This window comes from Perna viridis, chromosome 7, assembly GCF_037379345.1.
Source record: "Perna viridis isolate PV_CMFRI_1.1 ecotype Kerala chromosome 7, ASM3737934v1, whole genome shotgun sequence".
Lineage (NCBI taxonomy): Eukaryota > Metazoa > Mollusca > Bivalvia > Mytilida > Mytilidae > Perna > Perna viridis.
The window spans coordinates 40489318-40512757 of NC_142451.1; the positions used below are offsets into that span (position 1 = coordinate 40489318).

At 32.8% G+C, this 23440-nt stretch overlaps 1 protein-coding gene across 5 annotated transcripts in view; it reads right to left on the bottom strand.

Annotated features, from left to right (window-relative positions):
* Nucleotides 1-5721: 5721 nt before the first annotated feature.
* LOC148612699 (proto-oncogene vav-like) overlaps nucleotides 5722-23440 on the bottom strand; it is a 51579-nt gene continuing 33860 nt past the window's right edge. For 4 of the 5 annotated variants that reach the window (XM_088594359.1, XM_088594356.1, XM_088594357.1 and 1 more), the window contains 9 exons: nucleotides 22716-22745; nucleotides 19264-19388; nucleotides 18453-18512; nucleotides 16164-16324; nucleotides 14680-14802; nucleotides 14066-14156; nucleotides 12897-12999; nucleotides 11872-12026; nucleotides 5722-11689 (listed from right to left, as the gene is read on the bottom strand). In XM_088594359.1, coding sequence (XP_088450485.1) covers nucleotides 11642-11689; nucleotides 11872-12026; nucleotides 12897-12999; nucleotides 14066-14156; nucleotides 14680-14802; nucleotides 16164-16324; nucleotides 18453-18512; nucleotides 19264-19388; nucleotides 22716-22745 — 896 coding nt within the window. In that variant the 3' untranslated portion in view covers nucleotides 5722-11641. The remainder of the gene's footprint in view (nucleotides 11690-11871; nucleotides 12027-12896; nucleotides 13000-14065; nucleotides 14157-14679; nucleotides 14803-16163; nucleotides 16325-18452; nucleotides 18513-19263; nucleotides 19389-22715; nucleotides 22746-23440) is intronic. The other variant, XM_088594358.1, reaches the window with a different exon arrangement.

Consider the following 23440-nt stretch of genomic DNA (forward strand, 5'->3'; position numbering starts at 1 on the left):
AAGACCGTACAGAACAAAACATTTAGGACATCGAATATTTGAAATCCTGATTAATAATCGATAAAAAGCTATGGTCAAGTTTTAGTTGAAAAAGGTATTTACATAATTTTAATAGTACATTAATTCTTACTAATGTAAAGGTCAACATATATCACACACGTGGACGACATGTTTGTATAACAGCCCAATTTACACGAAGTAGCTAAACACAACAATCTTCATAAACATATTCTTAATTTTTGCTATCAATTTGAGGAAACGCAGAAAGTCGACGAAACAAACCAAATTATTAGGAAAAAAAATAAAAATTAAACATTATAAGCTTGTCTGAATTTCTCGACTCATATTTGCAAAATAAGAAAGTTTACCATCCAAAAAGATAATATAAAGTTTTGTGGACTGCGTTAATTAGGGTCGTTAGCAACATAATACAAAACACCTATTGCTTTACACGAATAACTCGACATGCGTTAAAAAGAAACACTGTCGGCACGGTTTCATAAATAACTTCAACCTGTCAAATCACCTAAAATTGAAAAACTCTATACGAGCAGCATCTCAATTTGAGATTTTTTTATGAAACCAAAGCTAATGCCCAGTGTTATGTATATAAAAAAATTACTCAAATCCTTCCTCAACTAATATTTAGACCAATCAAATCACTTGAAAATGAACATTTGAGGAAAAACCATAGACCTGTAATTAGTTTAATTATTGGTCTCTGGAAAAACTCAAGGATTTGAGGCAGATCTCAATTTTAGATTTTTTATGAAACCCCGGCTAGATCTGTTAGGAGGGACTCCTTCCCTATACTTTTGTTTAGATGGTCTAAGTTCGAATTGGTTTTAGTCGCAATCGCGACGTCATTCATCTCGGTATTTTCTATCTTTGGCTACTGGTGTAATACTAAACACATCAAAATGATGACAGTTTTGAGTCTCAGCAGACCATAACATCCCCCCTGCAGGGCTCGCTGTGATTTGTTCAGTCTCGATTTAAACTGTTAACCGAGGTATTTTCGCAACAGTTTTTGCTTTTTCAATTTTGAAGTAAGAACTAAAACAAAAATAAGTAATTATTTTCTCCGAAAAAGATTATAAAATGACTTAAGAAACGATTGCAAAATTAAAATTGTTCGAAAACCGATTGATCGCAGAAACTGCAAAAATTTCTGGTTATATATCTGTACCTATTATTTATTTTTTTCCAGACCACGTGGTGTAACAATAAAAGACTCATAATAACCCAAAAGCCTGTAACACACATTCAGACAACATGGATTTTTCTACTAAACACATGATGAAAGAAAATCCACTATGCTTAATCTGCTGACAAAACTGATATAAAAAGTGTTTTTTAGCACACAAATCCTTGGTTTTTCACACTTAGGCTGTGACAGCGCTGGTCCAGTTCACGTCCCAGGGTATACCATTATGTGTAAGTTTTTGTAAAAAAAATCAGGCTAAATGAAAAAAAAATGAAACAACACAGAAACATGCATGTCAAAAACCCATCGATCAGACAGTATATTTTACTCAATGGCGCTTTCTTTATTTGAAAAGACCATTATTTGATCTCTGCATCACCGGATTTGCTCAGAAATTTTCCAATGGAATTTTAGAAAAATGAGGTTTTTGATAGAGTTATCTACCTTTGAAATATTTATTTTCATTGCATTTCAATGAATGAAAAATCATATATTTTTTCATTGATCCTATGAATGATACTAATACTAAAATTAAACCTTAAAAAACTGAGTTTTTTTCACACCATGTTTTATTCACAGCCTGATACAGTGTGTATGGTTTTAGTTACTTTGTGTTCTTCGTTGTGTATATCTGTTTTCCATGTCTGGTCTTTTTCCCTGGATTGCATTCTTTTGCAGTCTATAAAGAATACTACAGACCTACACTTAGAAATCGATGGTAAAGGAAAACCATTGACCAAACTTTACGACAAACGTGATGACTTTTCATTCAAAATTGTGAACTTTCCTTTCATCTGTGGCAACATCCCTTCAGCACCTGCGTATAGAGTGTTCATACAACTCATACGTTATGTCAGAGCTTGCCAAAATTGTTTGTTTGTTTGTTGGGGTTTAACGTCCGAGCAGCAATATTGCAGCTATAATCAGACGATGAATATGAAATGGGTGATAAAATGAACATGGAATGATGATGAAATGAAAAAAGGATGGGACACAAGGATAACAGGGTCGACAAATCTTGATTGCCACTAGAAAAACGGGGGATGGGTAAGGTCGGGCAATTTAGCCTCCTGTGGCGGAGCGCAAAGGTTCCTACTCCTATCGAATACCACAGCAGGGTTCTTTAACGTGCGAGGAACGTGGCATCTTTCCCAACACGGTGCACCACTACGGTTTGCGGTCAGGTTTTCCGTATTATAGCCTGACAACCCAGCATGTAACACGCCAGGGGTACCCCATTCCACCACCTGGGGCACAACACATCCCAGTTGCTCTGTGGGCAGAGCGCCTAGCCCCCCTCTAGGTTCCTGAGCACTATTTAGTCGCCTTTTACGACAAGCTTAGCGCTGCTGCAAACTTATTCTTTAGACACCCGGACCTGCACGGGGCTTTGCCAAAATTACGCAGACTTTTTGTATCGCTCAAGAACTCTAACAAATAGGCTTTTGGAACAGGAATATGTTGCTACAAGATTGAAGTCATACACTACAAAAGTTTATGGTCGTAATCATGAACTCGTGGATCGTTATGGTATATCCATCTGCACCATCAAAACTGATTTATTCAACGGGTCATAGTTTTTCTTCCTTTTTTCGTCTATTCCGGACTTGACTTTTTATGAGCAACTCGGCGGGTATTTATAGAAAAGCAGAGGACGCTTACCCTACTAGTGCTCCTGGTCCATGCTCTAAGTTTTTAGTGGAGCCCGAGTTGCTCAGTTGCTTTTTTTGCTTTGTATGTATGATTTTAGTTACTTTGTATTCTTTGTTGTGTGTGTCTGTTTTCCATGTCTGGTCTTTGTCCTTGGATTACATTCTTTTGATTACCACTATAACCTTGGTTCCCATAATTACTCTTTGATTATCGTTATAACGTTGGTTCCCTTGACTACTCTTCCACACCACTGGGTCGATACCTCTGCCGGTGGATTTTGTCCCCGAGTGTATCATCAACCCAGTAATACAATTTTAGAATTTATGGTTTTAACAAGATGAATGAAAGAAAAACTGGCTCGGACGTCGCCAAGACGGAAAAGGAGTCATGGCCATCGCCACTATACGTCACCTAAGTTACATGATGTCTCAATAGATGGCCTCCTTCCTTTCATACAAAAACCTCTTGGACTTCATCACATTAGAACCAAACTCTATTCTATACCTCTCACTCTATTACACTCCCTTTACAAAATAAGTCTTGATACTCCTGTTTCTGACCCTACCTCGTCATTATCCCGACTTGCTGCCATCAGTTTGGATATTGGTTTCCACATACTCTTTAAACCAGTTTGTGTGAAAAGTCAAGATGAAGAAAAACGATCATTTCTTCCACTATCGTTTGTCAATAAAGGTATAGATGTAATTAATTTGGTTAACATCCACAAAAACGTTACCAACAGAATCCCCCATATTTCAAAGACAAATCCATACCAATTATTTCAAATTCCTATACTTCGCCCATTGCATCCAAAATTTCCAGTAATAAAAGGCTATTGCAGAACCTCGAGATTGAGGACTTCAAGGCTAAACCACCTGACTGTCCTTGCAAAAACTCTCCATTCAAATATGGTCCTCCCGGTCACGTCGTTACGGGAGATTTATCCATCATCGAAAACAAATCTCTGCGTAATATCCTTTCTAAAGGTCCCACATACCGTGAACCACGCTCCATAAATTGGAATTATAACTTTAAAGTTCCTATGGATGCCGTGGAGGACTACGCAAGAAAATGGATAAAACGAGATTAAGAAGACATTAATTCTCTGTCAGAGTGGTTAAATGCCATGAGGTCTTTAATTTTGAAACGAATAGAATTTTAAGTAGGTCAATGAGTGCCAATGCTACATCAGTTTTCAAAGACCCCGATGTAGCAAAAACATTGTCTACTATACATGACAAACATGTTGTCGTACCAGCAGACAAAGCAACATTGTTTATTTCTGCAAAACGTTTTACATCCAATGTTTATTATCAAAGGTTGACGTAGAAAATGAAAGCAGTGATAAGACCTATAATGTTACCACACTCTCCGAAGAGGTTATGGAAAACCATAAATCTGTGCTATCCTCGTTTGGTCTCTCTACCAAGGACGATGATTGTGATTTACCGTCTATATACTGGATTCCTAAACTCCACAAGAATCCATACAAACAACATTCTCACAGCTGTCAAAGAGGGTCTGCAGTCCTACCACAACACTTGTTACCCCAGTAATGGTATTATTTCATTGTGGATCCTGAAAAATTCGGAAGATCTTTTGGAGACTATCAGTTCAAGACTATTATCAGAATACAATACATTAAACGTATGATTATTCAGCACTGTATACTTTTATTCCCCATACTCAGCCAAAATTCCGACTTAAGAACATTACACATCGTTGTTTTCCAAAAAAGATGGTACACCTAAATACAAATATATAGTTCTTGGTAGAGATTCCTCAAGAAATAATTCCAAACCATCTTCCAAATATACAGAAGATGTTTACAAAATTCTGGAATTTTTAATCGATAACATATTTGTCCAGTGTGGTGGACGCGTTTGTCAACAAACGGTCGGAATTCCAATGGGAACAACTCGTGCTCCTCTACTTGCTGACCTATTCCTTCACTCTTATGAGGCTGACATTATAGCTGATCTGATCCGAAAGAAAGAATACCGTTTAGCTAGATCCTTTAATCTCAGTTTCCGCTATATAGATGACGTATCATCTTTAAACAATCCTAATTTTGGGGATTTGATACATCGCATTTACCCCAAAGAACTTGAGATAAAGGATACTACAGACACTATGAAGTCACCCTGATATCTTGACCAACACTTAGAAATTGATGGTAAAGGAAAACTATTGACCAAACTTTACGACAAACGTCATGATTTTTCATTCAGAATTGTCAACTTTCCTTTCATCTGTGGCAACATCCCTTCAGCATCTGCGTTGGAGTGTTCATATCACAACTCATACATTATGCCAGAGCTTGCCGAAACTACGCAGACTTTTTGTATTGCGCTAGAATTCTAACAAATATGCATCTGGAACAGGGTTATATTGCTACAAGATTGAAGTCATCACTGCAGAAGTTTTATGGTCGTCATCATTAACTCATGGATCGTTACGGTGTATCCATCTGCGTCATGAAAACTGAATTGTTCAACGTGTCCTTTCCTCTTTCGTCTACCCCAGACTTGACTTTTTATGAGCAACTCGGCGGGTGTTTCTAGAAAAGCAGAGGACCAGTGCACCTGGTCCATGCTCCCAGTTTTTTTAGTGGAGTCCGAGTTACTCATTTGCTTTTGTTGCTTTTTGTGGATGATTTTAGTTACTTTATGTTCTTTGTTGTGTGTTTCTGTTTTCCATGTCTGGTCTTTGTCCCTTGATTACATTCTTTTGATTGCCGCTATAACCTTGGTTCCTTGATTACTCTTCCAGAGACTGTTAATTATGTCTTAAAAACACCAAATGAATGATTTTTTTCTTCTTATTACAGTAATACACAGGTCAAAATTAACAATTTACAATAGAGTACATGATGTTTATTTAACAGACAATTTCAGTGATAATTAACAAAGATGATAATTAAATACACAATGTAATACTGATTAGAAGTCACATCTCCTCTATATATAATGTTTACATGTCAAATGGCATATCATGGTCATTTCACAGATGAGTCTCAGTGGCAGAATCATAGAAAGGAGGGGGGAGTGGTTATTTCCAGCTATTTTGGGTCAATGTTTACCTCCAAAAAAATGCATGAAATTAACAAAAAAGGAGGGGGTCTCCAATTCTCTGAATCTATCACTCACTAAGTGAACAAAATTAAAATCTTTCAAAGTTAAATTTTTCCAAAAAAGACTGTTTTTCATCCAGATCTATCATCTTTATAAAAGTTTGCCTAGAACTACACGCAGTTGTTCAATAAAATAATAAAATACTGATAAAACAATGTCCTTTGTATCTCTCTATTTCCTTTTCAGCAATTATTTACACATCATTATAAAGATATATAACTATAAACTGAGAAACCTTTTTAATCCAAACTGCTTTGGGACTAATGGAAGGGGTCCAGTTAGATGCTGGGTTCACACAAGTTCATACTGTAAAGATATTTCCTTGAAAAAAACTGGTTTAGACAGCTTTTCAGTTTATTCAGGGCCAATTTCAGTGTATTATATCTGGATACAGGCAGGAGAGAATCCTTGATTTCATGTTTTGTGTGTCAACATAACAAACTGCAGAGCAAAGCATGGCATTATTTTGGCTTAAAATTTGTAAAAAATAAAAAAAGAAGAGATTTCATACAAAATTTTCTTCCAATTTTTTTGTGTAAGGTCTGAACCTGCCACTGGAAGGTATATTTGATCAACACTGGATTTAATTGATACATGTATTATACATATATTACCATTTTGTTGGACAATTTATAGTTTAACCATGTTCAAACTAACAACAGTGAAATATAGCTGAAAACCATAACAAATGACCAAAATATGGCTATTAGGAAAGTACCTTTATAAATGGGTATTGGTTTTGTGGTTCTGTGAAATTTTGAAGTTTTTGTATCAGTGAACAGAAAAGCCTCACTTCCTCGAGAGTTTAACTACATGCTTCATGTGAACAATATAAACCACACAAACCCCATCAGTAAACGAACTTCACTGTATCCATAAATAAGATCATTGTCAGAAATATATATGGCTATGTTATCATACTGAAGTTCAAAGGTCAATGTTAGATAACATTTAATGCCTTGTATATATTTATTATATAGATAGCAGTGTTTTATTGGATGTTCTCAGTGTAATACATTTTGATAATTCACACTGAAATAAATTTGGTAATTTCACTAGTAGACTTTCTCCCGCTAAAATGTCACAAAATGAATATCACTCAACCATTCACAAAATTTAAAATTTGTGTTGAAAAAAGCAATGAATAATGCAGGAAATCTATTTAATAAATAGGATAATCCATTGGTTATTGTGAATAACCAAAATAGGATCACTCTACCAAGAGCACATAAAGACTTAACTCATGTGCGGACAAGTTCCACACACTTGTTAAATCTAGGCATTCTTCAGCACTCATGATCATATTTTGGTTATTCACTCTTTCCAAATAATTGTCCTGTTAATATATATGTGTGTGTGTGTGTGTGTATCAACAGCAATTTCTCCAATTCAGAAAAAAAATAATAAAAAAACAAAAAAATATTTTGTTAAAAAATGAGAATAACATAAAAGAATTTTACAAAAAGTATAAAAATCTATGTCCCTACAGTTATCACAGTGATGTATTGGATAGTTAGGCCAGACTAAAAAAAAAATATAAACTTCCAATCATGACCATACCATTACTAAGAAGATCACCAGATCTGTTCATTTTTTTTTTCAATCTTGGAGTGTAAAAAATCTTATAGGCTTAATTAACATTACATAAAAATAAGAAATAAGAACTAAAAAAATGGGTTCTGTGATTTCGGGTGATTCAACTGGGTATGGGAAACAAGCAATTTTTATCTTGGTCTTGTATGATGTATTTAATGGCAGTTTTAATGTAATGCTTTGGTTGTTTAATAAGAACCATAAATAAATGGCTTAACTGAACCCTTCACAATTAATGCAAAAACAAAATCAGTATTCTGTACTCCTACATTTAACTCCCATGGATGAGTCCTAGACATCTTAAACAAAAAAAAATTAGTCAGGTACTACAATCTCAAACATTTGCAGTTCTGTAAATTGGTAATATCAAAATTGTGACATAAAGTAAAATTTTGTAGTGAATTGAATAGGGAAAACAATGTTTACTTCATATGCAAAACTATGTAATGTAAAAAATATCAATTTAATTGAAAACAACCCAGATATATACCCTGATCATTGAAGACCCCCCCACTAAATAATATGTAAATGATCCACAAACAATTTCTTCCCTATTTGTCATTATTCTAAACATACTACACATAAACATGAAGATACAATGTAATCTTTTACTGACTGTAATGTCACTGCATTTAAGGAATAATATCACTTCTATTAGTTTAGAAAGAAAGTATGGTGAACCCTGCCTAAACCAAACCCTGTATAATCTGAAAACCTGTCTAACCCAATCACTTTCTAAAGTCCAAAAGGGTTCTGTTAAGTCAAGATTTCCCTGTACTGGTATTACAGGCATTACAAAGTAGCAGACAGATAGAGAGGCTGTTGACAAGTTCATTCATCACCTTCAAAACTGATATTCTTTAACTTAAAACTCTACTTCTGCACATTCAGTTATTCATAAGCAGAATTAATTACAAAGAAAAAATGCAATATACGTTTCATGTGTTTAAAACATGTGGATTCATATGTTCAGGACCAATATGGACGTACAAGTTTTTTTGCATATACATATATAAATACACATAACAAACATGTTCTCAAAAATCATAAAGAATATGTAATCTTTTTAAACATAAAATCCTATGGAAAACATAGAACCACTATAGAACTTTTATTTGCAAGTTTTTCCAAAAAAAAAAAAAATCGCCTTAGACCAAAGCATATGCTGTTTACCCTTTTTTTCATATTGTGTTAAACATATTAAAAGTTTTCCCAGTGTTTTCCAAACCATACAGAAAAACTTCAACTTGAAACAGTGAGTACGCCCTTTCAGACTTCAAATGTTCTTGGCTTACTAAGATTCAAAATACATTTCAGCTGAAATAAAGGGACTTTAAAAAGTGTCTAATTTAGACAGATTTTGGGATTATTCAGAGTTTGGTTTAGACAGGTTTCAATGTATTTAAAAAAAAATCTTTAATGTCTCCTACCTGGCTACTTTAAGGAGGTAGACCTAGGGTAAGCGATACTACTCTTACAAATCATTGAAACGTTTGTATTCAATATTTTACATCAAACTTATTGAAGCATCAAAGTGATTTGCACTGATTTCAATCTGTTTCAAATGAAAGCTTGATAGGTTTTGGTGAAATTGAATATGACACAAACATAATGATTTCAAGAGTTATGTCCTTTACCCTAGGTCTACCTCCTTAAGCAACTGTTCTACAGTTTTAGAGTTAATTGGTTAAAGAATTAAAATTAATACATGTAATTAAAATGTAAGAAAATACTAAAGCTTAAATTAGTTTAGAAAATAACATGAGGAATACAACATCAAATAAATTCATATTTCATCTCTGGCAAGCAAATATATTTTACACATATTTTCATATTAGTTTGGATATAACTAAGAAATATAGAGATTATAAATTTGTCTGATTGAAAACAAATGAAACTGTCTAAAAAACAGGTTCCCTTTCATCAGAAATATACAGTTAATGTATTTTTACTTGAAATTAACTTAAAACATAAACGTCATGTAAAAAGTATTATGAGAGTCATATGACCACTTAATTCACATTCATTTCACATGAACTCTCTCACAAATTTATTTTCTCAACTCAGGTGTAATCATCTATATAGTTTTTTTATTATTTGCAAGTACTGGGAAAATATTATTCATAGGTTACAATCGTTAATGGTTTTCATCAAAATATCAATCAATGGATACAGATTCTCAAGCTCCTAACAGCATTCGACATTCAAATTCACTCTAGATGGTGCAGCCAGCCCTCTCAGAAAATGCAAGAATCTTGCAGTCCAAAAGAAGAGTATGTTTTATGCGATGTTATCTGATTGTCAAATGACATTTGATTTGAATAATGTCCAAGAATTTTGAAAGGCTTTTATGCAGTGGTTAGCAAGAGAGAAAACAAAAGTCTGCCGCTGTGTGGAACTTGAAAGATTCTAGAAAAATGTTAAGTTACATACTGAAAAAAAAAGGTTGTAATTCAAAATTTCATTAAAACCAGAAAATTTTAGAAAACCATGAAACTAAGTACTTTCACAATACTTTAAGTTTGGTGTCATCAAATGCTGAATGTTTGTACAAAAAATTATCGCCCGACCTCTAAACAAATATTGAAAAATGACTGAGGAAGCTAAATACATGAGTGTTGATTGCTTCAATGGTCAATGAACTTTAAAATGATTAATTTATAATCATGCAGACTGATACACAACATTTCAGCAGGTATTTACTGGCACATATACGTTCATTGTCATCAGGCCAAAATATATATATATCTGTTTAAGGACACATTGGATGAAAAAAATAGGTAGGTAGGTAAAATCATTTTAATTTTTAAAATATAAACACTCATGGGAGGATTTTATGATTTTAACAGAGCTCAACTAAAAAACATGATAGTTCAGCAGCACTTCCACAAAAATTAGATAAGATGTCCAAGGATAGGCAGGGTAACCTTAAACAGACATATTTCTTTCTTGGCCTTATTATATATATATATTAATGGCTAATAAACACTTTCATAGAGATTGGTGTACCTCCATTGTAAAATAAGGGGAAAAAATATGACAACTGACAATGATCTCTTACTTGGGCATTAAGGAACTATTCGGCAAGAACACCATGAATTGTACTGAATCATACAGGGAAGTATTACAATTCACAATTGTTGTACGCAGTGATTAAAATCAGGACTAATATAGAAGTCACTTCAATTAATGGCAGTGATAGTAAATAACAGATAAAAAAAAAAAAAAAAATATATAAACTTGGACAACGAGATGGGGTGAACAAGATAAATGGCAATCCTTATTTGGGAATGTGATAATTTTTTTAAATGCAAAATAAGTATATCATTATTTTAATCTAAAAAATGCCTCTTCTATCTATTAAAAAAAAAGATAACTTTACACTAATATCCTTTTAGAAAGCTTCCTGACACAATCTTGGCTGTGCATATACTATATCAGAATATATGGGATAAGTGATTGATACTGCAAGCAATATCTGCCTTTTTGTTGCATATGAACAAAACTTCATCAAAATATTATTTTAAAAAGATTTCAAAATAAGAAAATGTCTTAGAATTGGAATAAAAATCTAATCCTCCCAACACATAATGGTAAGAGTTTTAAAATGCTCAGTTCTGGCTACTCAAAGAATGGCATCTTCTCTTAATGTAAAAATCTGACCTTGAACCTGTTATAAAAACTAAACTATGACCTTGCCATTTGACCTAGAACATCAAAAGAGTTTAAGATTTACCTAAGGACAAAGTATGTACAAGGACTGTAAAATATTCTTAGAGAGATCCCAGGGAATTAGACAAGAGCTATACAATATTCCCCGTATACTTCATCAAATACCATCATTTTACAAAAGACATACACCCATCACACAGAAGGTTATACTAAGCCCTATATCAGCACTTTTACTTCGTACATCACAAAGAGGTTTGTCTCAAGCTTAGAGCTTGTCTCTATAATCACAGATATTAGCATGAATTATCTCCCCATTACATGGGGTGCTAGCTCTGTCTCTTAGTCATAATTGACTTGGAATGACCTTGGCAGAGTTCTAGTTTTAATCATCATCATCTTCACGTACATATGCTAAGGGGAAGTAACCAACCTGAAAAAATTTTAGAAGTTGATAAATAATAACCACAGATAAGGTGAAAAAAATATTGTAGAACGTAAATAATTACTTAACTACTTTTGTAAAAATAACAGTTATGTTTTCTAACTGTAATTAAAATTAAAGAAAAAAAAATCATTCAGAACAGAGTAAGGACAATATAAGATAACTCTTACCTTTCCAGTAGCACAGTGCTCTCCCTTCCACCAACCTTTATCACTTCCAGTTTTACTGAGTATTGCAACACGGTCCCCTCGACATAATGAAAGTTGTGACGTAGCATTAGCGGCATAGTCATATACAGCTACAGCATAGCCTAATATTCTAGATGCTGTAATTAAACACAGTAAAAAATCACCACTGTCATTAAAGTCATATAATCATAGTTTCTGAGACAAAGGTAAGGCCATGTTAAAATATTGTCTGTTCAAATTTACCCTACCTATCCTAGCACATTTTATTGATACTTTTTTATGAAATGTTGCTAAATCATCATTTTTTAGGTGAGCACTACGAAGACCAAGAAATCCTCGCATTAGTGTCTATATGATAGTTTAAAAAAGAAGAAAGTGATTCTACCTACCTAATTTTTTTATTCCATGTAACCTTAAACAGATATTTTTTTTCTTGGTCTAACTTGGATGTGCAGTCTGATTCTAGCTTAATGTCTTATATCAATAATTTTATGCAATCCAGGACACGACCAATCAAGGAAAGTACTTTCAAGTCTAATAAAGTAAGAAGCTGAAATGTAGGCACTGTTAATATTGTGGCTATCTTGAAATGTGGCCTGTTGTTCTTTTTTTAGCCGCATGACCAACATGAATTTCCACAATTTTTCTTAGTATATTATGTAGAACTACAGTCAGAAAGTTTTTAAACAGTACAAGGTGTATCTATCATATCTGCCAGCTGATAGCATACTATGAACACCATCTTCACATAACATGAGGCAATACTGTGAAAGTACTTTAATTTGTGGATACCAATAATTATTATTATTATTAGGAAACATATATTGGTGGATTCTTGAATTTGTGGTTTTGAGGGTTTCAGTCTACACATCAATGAAAATCTCCTTTTTGTTGGGAACCAAATCTTGTGGTTTGGCCTACCAACGAAAACCACGAAAATCGGTACCCCACGAACAATAGTACTTTCACAGTATTTAATTTTATTCATATTATTAGTATAAACATACCAGCACCAAATCCTGCCTGACTTTTAAACGGAAATAACAATGTTGTTTTGACACCTGGGAAGCACTCTTTTAAAGAATTCTGTTGATAAAACTCGACTAATTCCTGAAATGAACAAATATAGCATACCGAATATGAAATTTGTTTACTTCTTAAAAATACGTACCATGTAATGGTGAAAAAAGGTGGATGATTTTATGTTTTAAATGACTACATTTTGGACTTTGCTGAAAACTGAACTACTGTGTGAACCTGCATTTCATGGTTCTAAACAAATGTGCTACTTCTTGAAAGGTATCACATAACATCGTCACTTCATGTAAAGGAGTATTCAAAATTGTACTTTCAAAAATAATTCATAGTTTGTTAACTCCTTAATAATAAAGGCAGATAACTTATCTGATCAATAAACTTCTATTCCAATGCAATTAAAATGAACTCTTCCATAAAAATACACTACCATGGTCCAGGGGTGATAATTGAGAATGAAAAATGCTTCACAGGATAATATGATATGGGCATTTTTATTCAAATATGCCAGTACTATCAAGTTTCTAAATATTTATTTCAGTTTCTGATACCAATTAATTTGAAACATGTTAGAAAACACTAGTATTCAAACAAAATTTTAATTTCTCATTGTTGCATTTAAATGTGCATATAAAAACTGGTAACCTACAAATTTTCAGAAACTGTATAGCAAATGCATTTGAATATTACCGGTACTGGTAAATTTTTGTTAAACATTTTGAAAGTCAGAACAGAACAATAGAGTTAAAAATAGGACATTAATGGATACCCAGCCACATAATGGTGAAAAAAGGGGGATGGCAAAATGTTCAAAATGGCCTAACTGGAAAATTACACTTTGGATTTGGCTGAAAATTAAACATTTACCAGTATTTCATTGTATTTAACAACTGTACAAAGTTTAAAAAAAAAATCATTGATCCATTTTCAAGTTATCATCTAGAAATTGTTAGGAATGGACAGACAGACCGACATTTTGTTGGAAGGTAACACATAATACCACACCACTTCATGTGGCAGGATGTAAAAAAAAATGTAACACATAATACCACACCACTTCATGTGGCAGGATGTAAAAAAAAATTGATTCAAATTAATGGTATGGGTACATCTGGCATCATTGTGATAATCTTTGACTTACTGGAACAGACTGAAAGAATTTGGTATCTCCCAGGTAGTAATAGTTTTCATTATTTTTCTCTACTCTAATGTGTCGTACTTGACTGTCATATCTACAAACAATTATATAATATTGAAATCAATTTAACCATAAAACAATTATCTGTGATTGTCATTTTTTATAGTGTAAATGGACTATGAAATTTTACAGAAAGCTGCCATCATTGGGTCAAACACAGAAAACAATGCAATTTTGCAGTAAGACCTGTAAGGTGAAACTTAAACAGTCGTGGATTTTTCTTCAAAGAACATTATAATTTGATTAGTGTTGTGTATTCAAAACTTCGCAATGTAGATTGTTTGACAAAACCCCCAAAAAATCCCCCAAAAAAAACAAATCTCGCCAAATAAGTACAACTATTTTTATAATGTCAAACAATATTATAGGCAACATAGTTAATCCAATCAAATAACTTCTAATATTTTAACATTCAAAAATAAAATGGAAAAATGTGTTAGTGCATCATGAATGCCTTGCAACTGATATAGAAATACCAATGAACTATGACTTATTATCTGTACATACAATGCTTTTATTTATAGCATGACATACCTAGAAGTGATGTATCAACTTACTTTAAGCTAAGTGAGAGCTCACCACGTCTTCCAGGATTTTCACTAACACGGATTAAAAATGTACCATTAACTAAGGGAGACAATCTTCTTACTGCTGTATCCCTGTCCATTGGGCCAACAAACCTAAAACCAATCAAAACAGTTCACTTAATAACAGGTTCAAAATCAGAGGTGTGTATCAAATCACATTTCATCCTGTGCAATTAGTGAAAAAAAATTTTTCATACTGATATAAATATTAAATATATTTATAAATCATATTTAAACAGATAGACCTAGGGTAAAGGACACAACTCTTACAAATCATTGGAACATTTGTATACATTTGACATCAATCATATGTGAGCATCAAAGTAATTTGGACTGATTTCATTCTGTTTCAAATGAAAGCTTGATAGGCTTTGGTGAAATTGATTATGATACAAACATATAATGATTTCAAGAGTTATGTCGCTTACCTTAGAATCTCCTTATAAAGGCATCTTCTTTGTCAGTAGGAAGTAAATAAATAATAACAGTCACAGAAGAAATAATTGAACATCATAACCATTTATCAATGGATATTAATTTTTCAACTGCCAAATTTTAATTGGCAAAATTAATTACATTGTATTTGCATTCTTTTATTTATTTAACCCACTATGGATGTTGCAAAGTTTTACAAAGAATGCTTTTTCTTTTGTTTTTCTGTTTATTACATCATTCTATTTCGATGCTTTCATTCCGAAATGTTCAAAAACCTTTTTTTACTGTGACTTTAAGAGTTAAAACGAATTGGCTTGAAAACCAAATAATATACCCCACAAGGCGTAAGACAAAACTGAAAAGAACCATTGAAAATTTTATTTAAATGTGAGTGCATTTTTATATGATTATTTAAACCAGGGATAGGAAAACACTGACCAAAAAAAAATGAACAGCTTTTTCTTAACACATATTTGGCTATTTCTTAAAAAAAAAACCAAAAAAACATATAAATGCATATAATTTGACACGTCCTTCCTGCAGCATGCTGAAAATAAATATGAACAGTGCATGTCTTTCATGGGGCTTGTTTAAAATGGACATTATGTCTTTCATGTAGCTTGCAAAGAATAGACACATGTCCATCCTCTGGCCCGCTAAGAATGGAGAAATATGTCATTCTTGTGGTCTGCGAAGAATAGACACACATGTCGTTCCCAAGGATTGTCAAGAATGCCCACATATTCCCTCGTGGCATGCTGGGAATGGCCACATGTCCCTCTCAATCATGGCCTGCTGAAAATGGCCCATATGTCCATCCTGTGGCCTGTTGAGAATGGCCACTTGTCCTTCCTGTTGCCTGCCAAGAATGGACACATGTCCCTCCTGTTGCCTGCCAAGAATGGATACATATGTCCATCATGTGACCAAAGGGTTAACAAACCAAAAAAGAAATAAAACAATACAAAACTCAAACCAGATGTTATTATTAAGTTGTTACACCACAACAAAATACATACCATTTATATACATTTAAATGACTGGACATTACATTATCAGTGGGAACATTGACATAGCCCTGTCCAACAGCCGGTGAATGTGGTCGAGGGACAGGCATCACTCCATTGGCTTTATCAGGGAATCTTATTTTCACATCAACATAGGACTCTTTGCGTACAATCTAAAGCAAGAACACAAATTCAAAATCATGCAAATACAATATCAACGTAATTCAACAATGCAACTTTCATCGAACACTTCTTGCACAAATGCAGTTCAAACAATTAGTTACTGAAGTTAGGAGCAGATTAATTATTCTTCTTCATTTATACCCCTTATCCATTCTTTAAGTTTTTGCAGTTGGCAGTAAATTCATTTTACATGTGGATATCAATTTTTGTAGTTTGAAGAAATTTTATATCATTTAAAATATCCAACCCATCAAAGAAATTGTTCAATTTCAAATTACTATAAATTCTGAAATTTTTTGCATCTTTTATTTTCTGGATTCCAGTAACACAAGAATAGGGTAAGTAATACAATTTGCCACAAAAAAAAAGTCATAAACAATCTGCTTTCCAAGTTAACATTTATTTAGCCATTCATTTTTAATTCAAAAGGCAAAGGGTAATGACCATGCACAATACAAACTCTCACAAATAAAACACGTTTTAACATCATGCAAACCTACCAAATACATTTACAGAATCTATGACAATTCTCTATAGCTTTTAATCTGTCTTTAGATAATATACTAAGCCTAAACTGTAGAATGGAGAAAAAAATAAGTATTTGAACAGCTATTCATACTATCCAACTCAGCAGAAAAGCATAGGACGCTTACCATAATGGTGCACCTGGTCCATGCTCCCTGCATTCAGAGGAGTTTGGGTTACTCATTTACTTTTTTCTTTGTACGTTTTGTTTTTTGTTTTTTTTTCACGTTCTTAGTTGTGTGCATCTATTTTCCCTGTCTAGTCTTTATCCTTATAATACATTCTTTTGGTTTCAACTCAAATCTTGGTTTTCTTGATTACTTTACCCATCAATATAATGCAACCTCCCATCTAAATCACTTAACAAAATGGCTTTTATTTTCAGAACAGTAGGAATTTCATAAATTTCTCATTTCAATTAAAAAAATATCCATGTATGATTTCTAAAACCCTTCTTGTGTTGGATCAGGATTGGGAGGTTGTATTATAATGATACAATTAGTACTTTGAAGATGGGAATATCCGGTTTCTTTATAGGTGTAGAACTTATGAAAAAAGTTGAGCAATAAACTTTCATATTTCAAGGGAATTGATTGTGTAAGAACTCTTCTTTTATGTACAAACTAGAAAAATTGTGAGTAAGCTAAAATAAAAAAGAGAATACCCCCCCAACACTTCAAATGGACTTAGTATAGCCCTTAAGTTCAATTATCATCCTTTTGTGTCCTCAACCAGTAATTATATTCATGCATATTTACATACTATGCATAACCTTCCAATAAAATTTTATAAAAATCTCTTGAACAGTTTGGTAAAAATTGGGCTTTAAAGGCTTTAACTTGTACAACCCATATGCTAGATTATCTCTCTTTTGGCTTCCTCTGACAGTTGTTATATTCCTTTATGCACATAAAGATGTGATGCCTAACTTTCCTGCAAATTTTCATTACAATCCCTTGATCAGTATAGGAGGAGTTGAGCTTACAAGGTTTTTACATGTACAACCCTTACAAGAAATGTGGACAGACAAATGGACAGATAGGCACATAGAAGAGGCGATTTCTATATACCCTCTCCCCATTCCACAATAATAAAAAAAATAAAACAACTTTGTTTGCAGGGGGTATATTCATAAATGCAAAAAAGAGCAACAATCTGGTATTGTTTACTTTACTACCCAAATTAAGTGGTACAGCTGGAAATATACCAACTGTTCATTAGCTTAAGCAATATAAACCACCATATGTTATATGACAATCATTAAAACATCAGCAACATTCTATTGATGAAACCAAGTTGTACAATAATAAATCATATTTTATGTAAAGAAGAGCCAGGAAAAAGACCTGCCATGACTTCGACAGGAATTATCTGAGCTATTACATACTGTAAACATGAAAATATTCAGTGTTATTTTTGCAGTTTTGGGTCAAACATTTTCTGTGTGGGTAAATTTAGCAGTCTTAATTTCTTAAATAAAACAAGAAATTTTCGTGAGTGGGGTTATTTTCAGGGATATTGCAGGACAACAAATGAAGCAAAAATAACCTACAGGACTGATCTTCTTCATGAGTGACATGCTGCATACATTACCTTGTGTTCTTCTTTGACTAAATGTTGTGGAAACCATCCTTCGTCATTCCCCATACATCCCTGTAATAATAAAAAAAAAACAATCACTGAAAGTTTGTGGTAAAGGAGTATGGTAGTCAATCAGAAAAGAGTAGACAAGTTAAAACAACAGATCTCACCTGGAATGAAGTGGGGAGACATAATTCTGGACAGGATAAACAATAGATCTCACCTGGAATGGAATGGGAAGACATAATTCTGGACAGGATAAAACCACAGATTTCACCTGGAATGGAACGGGAAGACATAATTCTGGACAGATTAAAACAACAGATATCACCTGGAATGGAGTGGGGGACCATAATTCTGGACAGGATAAAACAACAGAACTCACCTGGAATGGAGTGGGGAGAAATAATAATTCTGGACAGGATAAACAACAGATCTCCCATGGAATGGAGTGGGGAGACATAATTATGGACTTGTTGAAACAACAGATTTCCTTTGGGATGGAGTGGGGAGACATAATTCTGAATAGTATAAGAACAATAGGTCGCCCCTAACTGGAGTGGGGAGACATAATTCTGATCAGTATAAGAATAATAAGTCTCCCCTAACTGGAGTGGGGAGACATTATTCTGAACAGTATAAGAACAATAGGTCTCCCTTACCTGAAGTGGGGAGACGTAATTCTGGTGAGGATAAAAACAACAGTTCTCCAGAGAAAGGAGTGGGAAGACATAATTCTGAACAGGATAAAAACAATACGTCTCCCCTGAAAAAGAAGGGGAAACAAAATTCTGTACAAACTTCTAGACAAAATAGTGTTTACCTTCCACCACTGAGGATCTGAATTATTTAATATTTTAATGACTTGATCTTTTTTAAACAGCAATGATCGCTTTCCAGCAGGAGGTTCTGGACTGCCAATATAATCTACTATTGCTCTGACATGACCTGAAATACAAAGATACTGTATGACAAACTGCCTCAAAATACACTGAAATTGTGTCGCCAGTTACTATGATAGATATTCAACCATAAAAAAAATTAATTAAAAAAAATTATTATATATTATGATAATTAATCCAACTGAATCTATTATTATTCTGCATTATGAATATATGTGTTAAAAATAATGTAAATACATATATACTTTAATAAAACAACTTTAAAATAAAGAAATTGAATTGTATTGAAACAATACAAAATGAAAGTTATAAGTGCTTTTAATCTAGAATTGTGCAGTGCATGCAATACACAAGATTAGGAATACAAGGCCACATCAAATTAATTGTTTGCCCTGACCCACCCTTTTTTTAAAATGCATCACTGGGAGCAGCTTGACACAACCTCAGAGGTTAAACCTTAAGTACTTTGGGAATATCAAGCTCTGTATTTTGACTATGAAAATATGTTCAACAGAGAGGGATAAGTTTCTAAATAGAATGAAGTATCTTAAAATATGTAATTTGTCTGAAAAAAAGCGAGCATTTTTTGAAAAGGTTGAGAAATCGCTTAATTTGGCCCAAAATCCTATAAATCATGCAATCCTATAAATGAATTAAAACCTTTCTTTTGTGGTTTGAATACTTTGAGATCCATTCATGTTTACTAACATATTTTTTTAGGAAACAAGGCAAATATCAGTTCCAGGCCTTTATAGGCCCCTTATTCTTTCATATGACCCCTAATCAATCCAAACCTGACCTTTGGGTAATCATAGACCCCTTATTCTTTCATATGACCCATAATCCATCCAAACCTGACCTTTGGGTAATCATAGACCCCTTCTTCTTTCATATGACCCATAATCAATCAAAACCTGACCTTTGGGTAATCATAGACCCCTTCTTCTTTCATATGACCCCTAATCAATCCAAACCTGACCTTAGGGTAATCATAGACCCCTTCTTCTTTCATATGACCCCTAATCAATCAAAACCTGACCTTTGGGTAATCATAGACCCCTTATTCTTTCATGTAACCCCTAATCAATCCAAACCTGACCTTTGGGTAATTAAACTTGTCAAAGTTTTTTGATATCCATAGAATAATAAAATGCAAATGTGAAGTCCTTAATTCCTAAACAGTTAGGACTACTACCCTAAAAGTCAACACCGATCTTTTTTTTTTTACAGAACCTTGACATAAAGTATCATCAAGATCAATGAAGTCATATTTTAGTTACTGCAAAAAATTGAAGCATCTATTGACAACAATGGCAACAAAACCATCATGCCATTATATCACTAATCATATTCCTGACCTTCAAAGTGAGGTAAGGTAAACACTCAATTAATTTCATATGACCTAACCAAAAATTATAGATTCAAACTTCAATGCTGTGCTATTTCACAGCTTAAACTTATTTCCTAACATGTAAACCCTGAAATCACCCTAGCACTACTGCATACAAACACCGAATTATGATTATAAGTCACAGACAAAGGAAAAGGATTCCAAAACCTCAATTACAAACATATGGCTATTGTCAATGGAACTGACAAGGGATTTTGGTTGGGAAAGCTTTGGACAGGGGAGTGTAACTTGCTTTTCTTCCTACAACAGCTGGAACAACTGTGTTTCCCTGAAAAGGTGTTTTTATATAAGTAGACAAAATGCTACTACTGTTCATTCTTCAATTCAATACCATCTACATGTAGTGAAACAATCACCAGTGGCATGGTGATATAAATGCTTTATAATTGATACCACAGGTAGTCACTTTTGGTTTGGTATAAGGCAACAGCCAGTGGAAAATAGACAAAAATGCTTGATGTATAAGCCATAGTACCAGTAAATACCATTTCATGAATTTGAAATACTAGTAGAACAAATTTCTACCATCAGTAATTAAAAAGACTTTAAAATTTGTGTGCAAATCAAAATGGTAAACACTAAGTAATGCCAAGCATTTTCTATGGCATATTTTATACATGTAAAAATTTTAGACAAAATTTTATTTTTTTCAAATGAGTGAGACAAAGTACCTGAAACTTCAATAAATGTTTTATAATGTTTTGTAAAAACAAGGAAAATAGGCAAGCAAGATATTCTAAGTAGGTACTCTATTTCTTATATGTTGAGTGCTATGGAGGAGAAACCATGGCAACCAATTTTAAAGTCTTAAGTTGATTGAACTAGGATCAAACTATAGATCTCCTACAATCAGGGTAAAGCATGCTACCACATGACTTTCCCTAATTAAACAATACAATAACAATACATTGAGCTGCAAAGATCATCCATTACACCACAAACAGAATGATGCTCAATTAGGGAATATAGCCTCAATAATAGACCTGATTGTACAAGCCCAATAAATAAGTGGAAATAGACATTAGAAGTAAAAATTCATGATAATTTCTGCTTTTAAAGTAAAATAAAATCTAGTCTGTATCAATCTATAAGTGTTATTCCATCACAGATAATTAATCACATAGTAAGTAGTTGTGGACCCATAGTTCCTTTTGGTCATTTTTTTAGTTGTTGCCTTTTTAATAATATGCCAATCATATGACCAACTATGGTTCCACTGTTATATATATGTAGTAAGCTATGCTAGAAGATAATGCCAAAAAAAAAATTTTCAATTCCTGCTATCAGCAAGATAAAAATAGGGTAGGTAGGTAAGTAGGTAGGTAGGGAAATCATTTTATTTTTCATGGGGAAACAATCTAGACTTAGTCAGTGCTTGAGCCAAAATGGCCATAAAATGTTTAAGGTAGGCAAAAAAAACAAGGGTAGGTAGGGTAGCAGGAAACAGACATATTATTTTTTTGGCCTTAGCAAAAACCAAGCCTATAAAAAAACCTACAGGAAATTAAAAAATCGTTTCACTGCAATTACTTATATGCTACTTTTCACTGATGCTAATATTTTCACTTTCAGGTAACTATATGTACATGTATAACAGGAAAAAATAAACGTCTAAACTAAGTTTAAATTATGTCATGAATAAATACCTATGAAAAAGACTAAAATCAATGACTATTGGATCTTTCCTTGGAAAATGTATTTGTTAAACTTCACTGATTTTTTTTTAAATTCTGAATTGCAAGTTCCAAATTGAAAAAAAGCAGGAGTGTTGGCAGTTAAACAAAGTGTATGTATATAGAGTAAGAAGTAGTGAAAATGTTTTATTTGCTAAATTTTAGTAAAGGTTTCACAAAAGTAATTGACAGATTTGAATAATCTAAAATATTCAAAGCTTGAAGCAGCAAAATAGTGGTATAAGAGCAGCTTTGCAATTTAAACTGAAAGCACGGCACCATAACTTACTAATTTTAGCAGAACCTTCTGATTTAGGTCCTAAAAATCATAAATTTACAATATTTTACCAATCTCCAGCAAGGCCTATCAGCAGTGGTATAGTATTTCAAAAAATGTTCAATGTGTACATTAATCACAAGTATTTAAACCCAATCATTTTTTTTTACAATGACTGGATTACCTTAATTAATGTTACACAGGGACTTTTTGTGAAATTGACCACTAAGACAACTAGCAATGTGACAATACCAAAAATTACAACAGTATACAGACATATATAGCAAGCCAAAGTGGACAAAAAATGAGTATTTTCTAAAATTAAAAAATTATTTTTCTAATATTACAAATTCATTTTCTAATACACATGTATTACAAATTCATTTTCTAATATTACAAATTATAATTCTTATATCACAAAACACTTTTCTAATATTAAAAAAATCATTTTTAATATTAGAAATTGATTTTCTAATATTAGAATATGCATTTGTTGTGTTCAATTACGATTTTTTAATATTAGAAAATCATTTTTTAATATTAAAAAATGTGACTGATTTTGCAATATTGCAAAGTGATTTTGTAATATTACAAATTCAATATTCTAATATCAAAAAATCTTTTCTATTAAAAAAAATGATTTTGTAATATTAAAAATTCATTTTCTAATATTACAAAATATTGATTTTTGTCCACTTTGGCTTGCCATAGACATGTAGCTAAAAAAAAATCAACTC